Source organism: Glossina fuscipes, unplaced genomic scaffold, assembly GCF_014805625.2.
Source record: "Glossina fuscipes isolate IAEA_lab_2018 unplaced genomic scaffold, Yale_Gfus_2 0, whole genome shotgun sequence".
NCBI lineage: Eukaryota > Metazoa > Arthropoda > Insecta > Diptera > Glossinidae > Glossina > Glossina fuscipes.
The window spans coordinates 38,675,783-38,688,009 of record NW_023998414.1 but is presented as its reverse complement, the minus strand read 5'-3'; the positions used below and the strand labels follow the sequence as shown (position 1 = coordinate 38,688,009).

General features: G+C 32.9%; 2 protein-coding genes across 9 annotated transcripts in view; one reads left to right on the top strand and one right to left on the bottom strand.

Moving 5' to 3' along the window:
* Positions 1-12,227, bottom strand: part of LOC119644694 (cAMP-specific 3',5'-cyclic phosphodiesterase) — a 390,657-nt gene that overhangs the window by 59,531 nt on the left and 318,899 nt on the right. For 2 of the 8 annotated variants that reach the window (XM_038044388.1, XM_038044391.1), the window contains exon 1: positions 6,918-8,350. The exons of the other annotated variants lie outside the window; for them this stretch is intronic. In XM_038044388.1, coding sequence (XP_037900316.1) covers positions 6,918-8,005 — 1,088 coding nt within the window. In that variant the 5' untranslated portion in view covers positions 8,006-8,350. Of the gene's footprint in view, positions 1-6,917; positions 8,351-12,227 lie in introns of those variants that run through there. 8 annotated transcript variants of the gene reach the window in all.
* Positions 5,030-6,822, top strand: LOC119644695 (katanin p60 ATPase-containing subunit A-like 2). Its single transcript, XM_038044395.1, has one exon. It carries the CDS (start codon positions 5,327-5,329, stop codon positions 6,722-6,724), a length of 1,398 nt encoding a protein of 465 aa, XP_037900323.1. The 5' UTR covers positions 5,030-5,326; the 3' UTR covers positions 6,725-6,822.

Sequence of the window (12,227 nt, the reverse complement as noted above, 5' to 3'; positions counted from 1 at the left end):
AGAGAGAGAGAGAGAGAGAGAGAGAGAGAGAGAGAGAGAGAGAGAGAAAGTTGGAACATTTGTTTACAACTAATAATTTGCCTTAAATTGTTTATAAACATAATTAAATTGATATATGGGCGAGTACGTTAGTGTTCGTATGTATGTATTTTTATTTTTCTTTATTATTAAATTACCGTAAAAGATTTGCAGAAAACTTGTTGAAATCTTTTAAATTAATGATAAAATTATGATTTTACATAACGGAAAGCAAGGACATGGTTTGCGTCATTTAATGAATCGCACTCATATATATACATATATACATATAATTATATTCAAACTTACTTTCCTCTTACCTCTTAACTTTTCAAGTTTTTTTTCTATAATGCACGTAAATACACTCCACGGAAATGGAATTTAATGATAAGAGTGGACTAGTAACTAAATAGATTTATGTTTGTTCAAGGCAATGTTTAGTTATGTTTAGTCTTGGTTAAAAATAAATACATGCAATTTTAAATATGTATAGACTTACTTAGCTTAGGGTAATTGTTCAAATCATTAGTTAATTTACTTTTTAAAATCAATAAACACACAGGACAGGACAGCAGACTGACGAAGGGTTTTACATATTTAGATAATTCTTCTTTTTTCTGTTTTTTTATTTCTTTGCGTATTATAGATAATTTCCAAGCCGCTATGTGAACGCCTTCTTAAAAATCTGAAACGCCTTGTCCCCCTAGAAAAGAGCAAGACCAGAGCAAAGGCTTCAATTATTATATACCTATGTTAAACGTGACAACTTTAATGGCAATGCCGTGCTCTGTATTAAGTACACGAATATCTTCTTTGGATCCATTAAGTTATTTATAAACGACATACGCCAGAGTGCTCGCCCAGTCAATATTGTACGCTTTGCTATGCACATTAACACTTATTACAAACAGAATGACAAATCGATTATATCGCCATTCCTTCGTTGGCATAATAATTAAAAACGAAAAAAAATCATTATTCACAATTCTTATTACATACAATTATTAGCGCAATTATTTTAAGTTTTCTTTTATTGTCTTAATATATTTAAAAATTTGTTTTGCTTCCTGCAAAATATGAATCACCAACAAATACTAAATGAGTCTATTACCTCACGAGTTCATAAGTATCCTAATCTGTAGCTTATCTTAGGACAAAATAATACCAAGTTTACCCAGACTGGAAATATTCATCAAAAGTAATAATTTTTACAAAGCTTTGTTCTCTTACTTACTGCTATGCATTAGTACTTTAAGTTACACGTATTGATTTAGAACAAATAAGAAAATTTTATTCGTTCGCGAGGCGAATCTTTTGTACCCATCACGATTATTCTAAACAATACAAAAAAAAGTAAAAGAATTAAATTTTCATTCTCTGCATATATGGAGTAAGCGCAGTTGTGATTCTCGTATAGATGCGTGGGTGTTGTCCATGTTGTGGGCGTATTTTTTTGGAAAGTTTAGATCAAATTCAAGTTTTGTTGCAAATTCGTAGGCGATGTCATCATTTTTGCGAACCGAATAGTGCTTAACACAGATACTGCACGGTTGACGGACTGACGGACAAATGAACAACGAACGAAAAAACGGACATAGTTACGTACATTCCGAATTTTAAACTGACCCACGAATTTATATACTTTGTCGGGTTTTTGAAGCTTGCTTCCAAGCGTTATATAACTATAAAGGTTTTTAAAAAAAAAATTTAATTATGATACTCTTAAGTAGGCGTAGCCGATTTTTTCATTTTTATAGAGGTGCCTAGAGTTTGGATATTTCTACATTTATCTGCTATAGTTTATGAGTGATGGGCAAGAAATCAATCTCTTCTCCCCTTTGAAAATTTGAAGTATCCTCACTTTCCGTGGTATTGTAAGCGTGTCCTTAGATACATTTACGCCCATTCTCAATACTATCCTGCGTACAAGAACTTTTAATGTTTATTCAAATTTTGAGTCGATAGCTTTATCTTTGTGGCCAGGGGAATGTTTACAACAGCCTTTATGCGGACGGACAGACAAAAATGCTCAAAACTGATTTAGTTGTTTGATACTGATCAAGAAAATATATATTTTGTGGGGTCTCTGAAGTTTCCCTTCTGGGCGGTACAAGTGTTTTGACAAAATAATTGACACCCCCCTTATCCTGCACTGATGTGTATAACAACGTAAGTGCTTACACCAAGTCTTCAATAGATTCTAAAGAATTACCAAAGATTTTTTTTTTGTCTTGTTTTTTTTTTTTTTTTTTTTTTTTTTTTAATGTAAAATGGTCACAAGCACCACATTGTCATGTGCAATGTGGTGCTTGTATTTAAAAATAGTTGCGTGTGAATGAGTGCCTTTGGATTTATTGGTTTTAAATTCATATTTTTAAAAACACATTTCCTGAATCTTTTTTTTTTTTTGTGGTCACTCTTGTGTGTGGGTAATAAGGGATTTGGTTTTAGTTTATTGAAGTAAAACAATCATTTATTATAATATGACCCAAGAGGAAAACATTGAATTGGGTTAATATCGTGTTGTCGCGGCAACTAATTCATATCGGTTTTTTGTTCGATACTATACGGTCACTGAACTTTTCTCGTAATTAAGTGATTGTGGCACGAGTTTGTAGAACATAACGCGCCATCATTATCTAAATCTCATCTCATCTAAATTGCAATCGTTTCCTTTATGCCAAAAAAAAGATCACCACTTAATATATTTCTAAAGCGGTAAGTGCTTTGGCATTTTCATTTCACAGAGAAACAAAAAAAATAACACCGAGCTCTTAATATTCGCGAATGTAAAAGTATTTCAAGAATAATTTGTGCGAGTTTTTATATAGCGACTAGATAAGACCCTTGTCTTATCTATTTTGAAAAGCGGTACTCTTACGGTCAAAACGTCTCAGTGCATCAAATTTGCCCAAAATATCTCAAATATTGCAGATTGAACATAAAAATTGCTGAGACAGACATCAAATTTACAAATGAACAATCAGGTAGACGTTCTTAAACCGATTCAAACAGGGAATCCCTATTGAAAATTGACTTTTGAACTGATTTGAATTGTAATTAGATGGACAGACACGCTTAAATCAAATCAGACAATGATTCTATATTGATCGCACTACTTTGTAGCGGAAGTAATTTAGGATATAATTTTGGCAGACTTCTATAATACCAATCATTAGTTTGACTTAAAGGGAGACGGAGGGAGGGAGAGAATATGTATGTATGCATTAAGGTACGTTCAATTCTGCACGAAGAAAAGCTTATGGCGATTTTCCTCTCTCTCTCTCTCTCTCTCGCTCTCTCTCTCTCTTTCTAAACAAGGTTTTTCGCTTGTCCCAGGTGTATCTTGAATTTTCAATTTTTATAACTACTTGAACTGAATGAAAATATAGCTAATACGTATCCTAATCTTGAATCCCAGTTTATTGGTCAAGTTAAAGATATATTTCCCAGGGCTTTGTGATTATGAAAACAATATAGTTAGTTATTATATCTTGCACTGCTGATATGCACAAGGTATATTAGATTTGAGGAGGTGTACGCTATGCCCAGAAAATGAATCGGGCTTGTTCGTCTGTACACGACTGGTTTTTTTTTTTTGGCTCATTCTTGGATCTTTCTACCTAACGGGGTTTGTCTTAAGGAAGAAGCCCAGTGAAAATTATTTGGACGTTTGCTACGACAACTTCACATAAACAGCCATATTTTGAAGAGGTCGTTATATGGAAAAAATTCGTACTTTGCAAAATTTCCCGATAAAAATCGTTGAATGATAATTTGTCGGGCCACAAATAATGCAATTTTCAGAATTTCGCGGCATAAATCGCCACGTAATACTATTTCGTCTCGCTTCTTCCGTGCCTCGCTGTCTATAACCGTTTTCAGCCACCACCATACCGCCCGCGCATATATCTCGTGAATGTGATGACGTGAAAAGAAAAATAAAAATAAATAAATACTTATATATATATATGCGATAAAGTGGTGTAGGACTTCTCACGGCCGGCTTTATCAGACTGTAATGCTTTTGCTTTTTGTTTTATTGTTGTATCTTTGTCACGTACACACAAAGAAGGGATGATTAGCAATTTCCAATGAATAAAAAATGGTGCCTTTTTTCTTTATTTCACCTTCAAAAGGTAAATTATACCAGATATGTCATTTCGTTTGGAACAATTAGAGATCGGTGTCAAAGGCTCGTTGAAAAGTAGCTTTAATCGTGATCAGTTCAAGATTCTTCGCCATGATTTTCTGCTCGCCCATATTTCTATTTTTGGAAACCTCACGACCGCATAATTTTCGATACATTATTAAAACTTAACATGTCTGCTCCTAATCATCTTTATTATAAGTATTTTGTTTATTTGCGATTTTCTTACTTGTCTAAATTCCAACTGAAAATATAATTAATATTTTCAATTTTTAAGAATTATTTCAATCTTGAATACAATAATCAATCTTATGGCTATATAAGGATCCCTTCTTGAATTGTGAAATTCAATTTTACATCTGTAAGAATTTGAAAAATTAAACGAACAAATTGTAAGACTTTAGCAAATTATCTTTGAATTGCCCGTTAAATAAAAAATTATGTCCTTTATGAGATCTCTGATGGGTAATTCTTGTTTAAAAAAAAAAAAAAAAAAAAAAAAAAATGACAAAATTATTATAACATACTCTCATCGTGCCGATGGTTGCTCCAAAAAAATCTTTGCATTTAAAAAGTTTGTGTACGTAAAAGAATTGAAATGAATTTCTTTCTCATAGACATTCCACAAACCAAAGTTATATTTAACTTATAACTTGGCAACCATCCAAAAATTATTTGCTTTTATTCATTCTCTTGTTGAGTGAGTGAGTGCCATTATGCATTGTCCATATTGGTTTTACTATACAACTCCTATTAAATTGCACATTGAAGGGGAATGAAAAAAAAACAAAACATCATAAATAAATAAATAAATAAATAAATAAGTAAGTAAAGGAATAAAAAAATTATCAAATCACTATAGTAACATGAAAGTAACAAATATTATGAATTTGTGTTATGCTTGTGTCTGTGCGCGCTCGGTCGTTTGCTTAACTGGGATTTACTGAAAATTGCATTATAAAGAGTTGCCAAGTAACCATTAGCCAACTGGAAAAACTGTTTCATTTAATATGTGCGGCAGCATAAGTATTAAAACATAAATTTTAGTTATCGACTGACAATTGTGTGGGAATAAGTGAACCGAAATTTGAAGACAAATAAAGCAAAAAAATAAAAAAAAATAATAAAAATAAAAAGGAAAAATTTATATTTACTATCATGTCTAGGAACGAGGAGATACGCAATTTGAGTATTAGGCACAAAAATATCTTATATCTGATACAACGTTATTTAAGTGATAATGGCTTGTTCGCAACGGCAAAAGCTATGCTAACGGAGGCTCGCTTAAATGAAGAGTTCGAACTATGCGATAATATCGATTTGGATAGCATTTATTTGGAGTATGCCACGTATCATCAGTTAAAATTTGGTAAATATCCAAAGTTTTTGAGGAAAATAAAGGAGCCAATAAAATTGGATTTGGCACAGAAGCGTAACAAAATTAAATCAAAACCGGTCGACGCCGAGATCAATGAGACGGTAACGGAAACGGCAAGGAAGAGAGATTGGCTGATGATGGACGTTAACGATTTGAAAGTGACGGTAACGAAAATCGATACACAATCGAGGGACGAGCAAGCTGACTCGGATACGTTGCAAAAGAAACATAATCTGGAATCGCTTGCTTCTTTAAGGGAAGTACAACACGGCAATAACATAGCTAATGGCGATCTATTGTTAAGCTGCCAGGAATGGCAAAGTTTAGCTGATATGTTACGTTCTACTATAGTTCACGAAGATGTAAACCTAACTTGGGGAGATATGTGCGGTAATAGTGCGTGTGTTGAAATTATTAAAGAAGCTGTACTGACGCCCCTTAAATATCCGCAATTGTTCGCCAATGGTCTTAAGCCTTGGCGTTCAGTTCTGTTGCATGGTCCTCCCGGTAGTGGTAAAACCATGTTAGCCAAAGTTCTTTATGCTGAAACTAAAGAGAAAGTGACATTCTTTAATATCACATCAAGCATGATAGTTTCGAAGTGGCGCGGCGAATCTGAAAAACTCTTAAAGATATTATTTTATTTGGCTCAAAAGCATGCGCCATCTATTATATTCCTAGATGAGATTGAGGGATTAACTTCGAAACGTGATCGTGTTACTGATCATGAATCGTCTAAACGATTTAAAAACGAGCTACTACAGCTGATGGATGGCCTAGAGCAGTCAAGTTCCGGTGTCTTTATATTGGCTAGCACAAATCTGCCATGGGAGATTGATGAAGCCTTCCTCAGACGATTCGAAAAGAAATTATTAGTACAATTGCCCAATGAATTGGAAAGGGCAAAAATAATAAATAAATTATTGCCAATAAATGTGCAAATCAATGAGACCACAATGTGCAATTTAGTGAAAATGTCGGCCAATTTTACGGGCGACGAGATACGATTGGCTTGTAAGGAAATTGCTATGCAAGCGGTGAGACGCGTAACTCAGATAGCAATTAAGGGTAAGGCAGAATCTGAGCTTTTACCCGATTTGGCCTTTAAGCAAGTTAAGCCCTTGAGTAATATATTAATGGAAAAGCATGTAAAATGGCAAACAGAACACGGCTCATAAGTCCAAAATTGTCATCATAGAGCGGATGCAAATTAAATTTCATTAAAATTTCATCGAAATTATTTATTTTACTACCAATTTACTATAATTATTATTATTGTGAGAATTTAATTATTTTTTTTTTTTTTTTTTTTTTTTTTTTATTATTATTATTATTATTATGATGAATAAACAATATTTGATAATAATATACCTGCCCGTTGTACGACGTCTTGCTCCAGCAATAGTCATGCGTGATATATGTCGACGGACACGGCCACTAGATCTACGCGGTTGACTGCTCGTTGATTTTATACTGTACTCAGTAGCTGTTGAGCTACGTCTACGATCTATAGGTATTATATCTGAGCATATTGAAGACGAAATTATTGAGGCCGCCGATCTACGTTTGACACCAGTAAAGGTGCCACCACTTGACGAAGTGGTGGTAGCCGACGAATCGGAACGTGAAAATAATGATGAACGTTTACTCCGACTAGTGCCTGATGTGCCGGTGGCATCTTGTATGTTACTATAAAATTCCTCAGTATCGCGATCGTACGTATTGTCGTCATTGTCCCTACTATGCGAGTGATCTTCGTCATCTGATGCCATGGTATCCGCGTGTTTTAAATAACCATTACTAGAGCTACGTTGAACGTTGCTTGCAAATCTCTCAGTTTCAGATAATTTTTGATGATGATATTCGGTATTAGCAGTTTCGTAATCCGATGAAGTTCTAATCGGATGATCGCGTGAATGTTGTAGTGAACGGTACTGAGTTGAGGAACTATTACTGTCCGGCGAAGTAGGCCTGGACGGGCTACGGCCAATGCTTACAGTATACGATCTGGATTGTCTAACTAAACGACTACTTCTCGAAGTGGTAGGTGTACGCTCTGAATCGCTATCACCTCCTCCCACACTCCCGCTAAAAGTGACTTCATATGATTTAGTATTTTTCGAAGATGCTCTTCTTGGAACGGTGGATTTGTGACTAATGCTCTCGTTGGAAGCAATTTTAATGACTGCTACTTCATCTGCTTTATCAAATTTATTTACATTGTTTGTTGTTGCTGTCGATTTCCTTACTGACGATGACGACGATGACGACAACGATGTCGTTGACGTTGATGGTTGTTCGTAGTCACTTTTTGGCACTGGATTTTCATTGCTTGCGTATTTCTGATGGAGCGACGGTGGGTTGGAAGTCTGCGGTTCTATGTATGGTGTTCGAGACCGCTTCCTGCTCCAAGGAAACGCACGTATAAATGCAAATATAATGAAGAACGTTGCAATCATAGCCGTAGTAACATACTTTTCGCGTAAAACGATTCAAATATCAATTAAAAAAAAAAAAAAAAAAAAAAAAAAAACCAAATTTTTAAAAAACCAAATTTTTAAAACGCTTAATTAAAAGTTTCGTAACACTAACTGTTTCCGTTTAATTTTAATAACTTTTAGAATATTTCGTTTAATTTCGTTTTGTGGTTGTAAACTGAAAGTGTGCATATATATGATAGATTTTTTTTGTTTTTTTTTATAATCCCGCGTTGAAGCCTTTAAAATTTTTCATAATTTTTATAAGAAATTTTCATCAAGCAGTCGTTACTATAGTTAAGTAAAGAGTTAAATGGTTTTTTTTTTTTTTTTTTTTTTTTTTTTTTGCGTATAATTTAAATATCTTTTACTTTTAACGCATATTGTAAAGTTTTTTTTTTATAAATTTTTTAATTTAAACATTTAAACATTTGGACACTTTACATGAGGACATCGCTTATTAGCTCTTTTTAAACTCGGTATGAAGTGTGCAACAGTATCCGGAGAGATATTTTCGTTTCATATTCGGAGAGAGAGAGAGAGAGAGAGAGATTTCAAAGTGAAATTTGTTTTTTGCCTAGCATCTCATCAGTGCAATCAGAGTATTTGGTATAAAAATTGAATTACATGTGTATGTTTGCATCCATGTAGTATATCCTGGATGGGCATCTAAAAAGACTTTTCATTTGTTCATATTTACGAAAAACAAAAAAAAAAAAAAAGAAAATTTGACTCTTCATGCTTACACTTGAATACATCTTTTTTTTTTTTTTTTTTTTTTTAAATGACTTTTTTGTCACAATTTTACAAAAAATATCAGTCACAGTCGAAATAGAGTAAATAATTTTTTCGTGCTTTTTTTTAAAACAAAAAAAAGAAAAAAAGAAAACCTTTTGGAATAAAAAATGCTATGCGGTCTTGTCGCAAAATTGCTTTCGTTCCTTATTCGTGCCAAATAAAGAGAAATGAAAGAAAGCAACACGGATACGGAATATTTGCAACTTCCGGTGAGTTGTTTATAGCTTAACCTTTAGTGTAACGTAGAAAAGCCTATAAAATTATTTCCAATGTCGATTTTATATTCAAAAATAAAGCAAAAATAATTGAAATTTTTATTTAAACAGTTCATAGCCTGAATATTTCGTCTGTCACACGTCACGTTCGATCCATCCTACAGCAGAATGAAAGAAAAATTTCTTATTCCCAAGTGTCGCAATGATTTGAATTGAATGGCAATGCGTTCACGTAGAGAATCGTTATTAAAATCATTTTCTTCTTCTTCTTCAATTGCCGATCCAATAAGTAATTATAACAATTTCCGTGTTTGCGCAAAGACTTGAAATAGATACCGCGATTATTATACGGTTCGATGCAGAATCACTTTCTGAATTAATCTTTGCGTCTGTTTTGTGTCTTGTTTTCTTTTTCCAGTTCATAATTTTGGAGATATTTCATCAAAATTTGATACACTGCCATATTTTGGCCCAAGAATAAACCCTACTGAAATTGGTTCGGCTTTTCGACCACTCCCCTTATACGAAGGCTGATAGTGAAAAGTCTTTATACTATTGTCTGTAATATTCACAATGTCGTGACAAAAGTCGCTGAGTATAAGTATATCGGCATTTTAAACTGGTGTGAAAATAGTGGTCGGTCAGAGTAATTTTTTGAACTCCTTATCATATAACTCGTCCTATGAAAACTGAATCTTTATAGCATAAAATGTCTCATATTCAGTCATTTTTTGGTGAAAATTGCTTCATAACAACTATTTGACATAAAAATTAACCTTAGGCATTTGGGGGCCACGTACGTTTATTTTTTGCATCCCTTCATATATTGGGATTCTAATAAAAAAAAACAGGCCTTGATATGTTAAAAATGCCGAATTTTCGAAAAGTTTTTCATATGAGTAACTTTGTTGAGATCAAGTGGATCGGTTTTTTCGCCATCATTGCATATCAGGTTTAACATGATATATAAATCCTTATATGCCGATATGTTGTAATTTTGTAATATTTTGTGATGAAAATCCGTATTTGAAATAAATGGATCGATCTTTTGGACGCAATTCCCTGTAAAGGTTCTCATCAACTGTACGTCGTTTAGCAAGCTGGTCATAATATTAAACATTTTGCAACGAATATCGGTCTATAGCAATAGTAGCAAAGTAGCATCAAAAATTAATCGCAGGTTATTTAAATCGCATAGGTCTGTTATATAGGGGCTCTCATGGAAAACGAGCCTTTATGTGGCGACAAAGTCGAATTTCTATTTTTTTATGGCGGAAACAAATGCAAAACAATAAAATCGTCGATAAGTAAATTAAATTCGTTGAAGCTCGAGCAGGTCAGTTGCCGTTTTGAGCTTTATAAGTGCTTATAAAGGCTTTCATGAATACTATGCCAGTACGTAAAATGAGTGAATGACTGTATTAGGTCAAATGATGTAGGTTCTCTTAAGATCGATCTTAATTGACTATAATGTTCTTATTTGTATATTTTGTATTTCTTCTTCTTCTTTTTGTAATTCTCTGTGGGCTGTCTTTATACCTAAATGCATAGAAAAATGTTATATTTTCTCTCTTACTAAATCTATTTTTTTAAGGGATTATATAATACATCGAAAAGGAAGTAAGTGAGGATTTTTAGTTAGTATAACAAAAACTGGTTGATGAGCTTTTTCGCTTGTTTTATCCTGAAATTTGTTTACTTAATGTCCGTTCATCTTACATGAATGTCGACAGAACAAATTTATGTGTATGTATCATTACAATGGCCACACTTCCGAATATAAAACCTTTGTATTATATGTATACTAAATATTATATTTACCAATGCTATCATTAAGTTCTGAGTGAATTTAGTCATTTAGTCAATTATCGTCAATTGCTTGTCGAATACCGGTACGATATAATAAATTGGTGCAAAAGATGGAAATACGACTTATGTAATTTAAAAGTTAGTTCCAAAAATCAAATTCGAAAATAACCACAAGTCACAAATATCTCTTTAAAACTTAATTATAATATCTTATACCAATTATAAGAGCTGTAAGTGAGTATGCCATGACAATTAGCTCAACCATTTAATTCAGGTCTATGCAGTGCAAATTATTAGATATGAATACGTACTCGAACCGAAAGGTGTCTTATCTCATATGGGTAGCCTTATGTTTTAATTAGCGGAATTGTTAAGATCATTATCATATCATATGTAGATATGTATGTAACAACAAATATATGTATATATAAGAAATGTGCATCTCTTAATGGACATAACACTAAATATTTGTCTGAAGTTATTTGTTAATCTTTTTATTTGATTGAAAGCTTTCGCTAATCATTCTTCTCACCTGCTGAGGGAGAGAGATAGAGAGAGAGACTTCAATAAACCTGAAACTCTGCGGAGAGCCCCTTTGGAAATATCGTAGTGGCTTTTAATCCTCATCACAATTTTTCAACAAAATCCAAAAAAGTAAAGAGCAAAATAAAATGATAATGCCTGTCTACTTGGAATGAGTTACGATATGATATGATATGATATATACATATAATATATATATATATATATATACATATATGATATGATATGATTTCATTTTTAACTTGTGGACTTTTCAGTTCTCCTTTTGCTTATTGTTATGAAAAGACATAGCATTCCATCGTAAAGCATCGTTCAAAGTAAGACTGATTGGTATAATAATCATTCATAGGTATGTATCAAAGCGACATTTCGAATCCACAAGTAAAGTTTATGAAAATTTGCAAGTGGATCATTTAGCTCGAATTGCTCTCTAGGGAGTAATACCTTGCCAATGAAAAGTGATTGAAGCAGGAGGGACACTTTTATAATTACTTTTTGGAAAGATTTTGCTAGAGATTGTTATTTAATTTTCTTTAATTTCATTTAAGAAGGACATAAGCGATTAAGAAGTAATAACAAATTGCTTTAAAATATATATTATTAAAGAACATGCCATGTTGGCTTTACATTTCAACGCGCACATAAAGTATTCTATACTCTGCTGCATATATATATATATTGTATTCATATATTTATCTATCGACACTATGAAATTTGTGGCGTTATATTAAAGAAGAAACCACTTGACAAATAAATGCAATAATGTACATAGCATTGGTGACCGAGTAGAAGACAGCCAATAAAAAAGAAACCAAGAAATTTCTAGGCCATGCGATTGT

Coding starts and splice junctions, on each gene's coding strand:
- LOC119644695 (XM_038044395.1), top strand. CDS start 5,327: ATGTCTAGGAACGAGGAGATACGCAATTTGAGTATTAGGCACAAAAAT.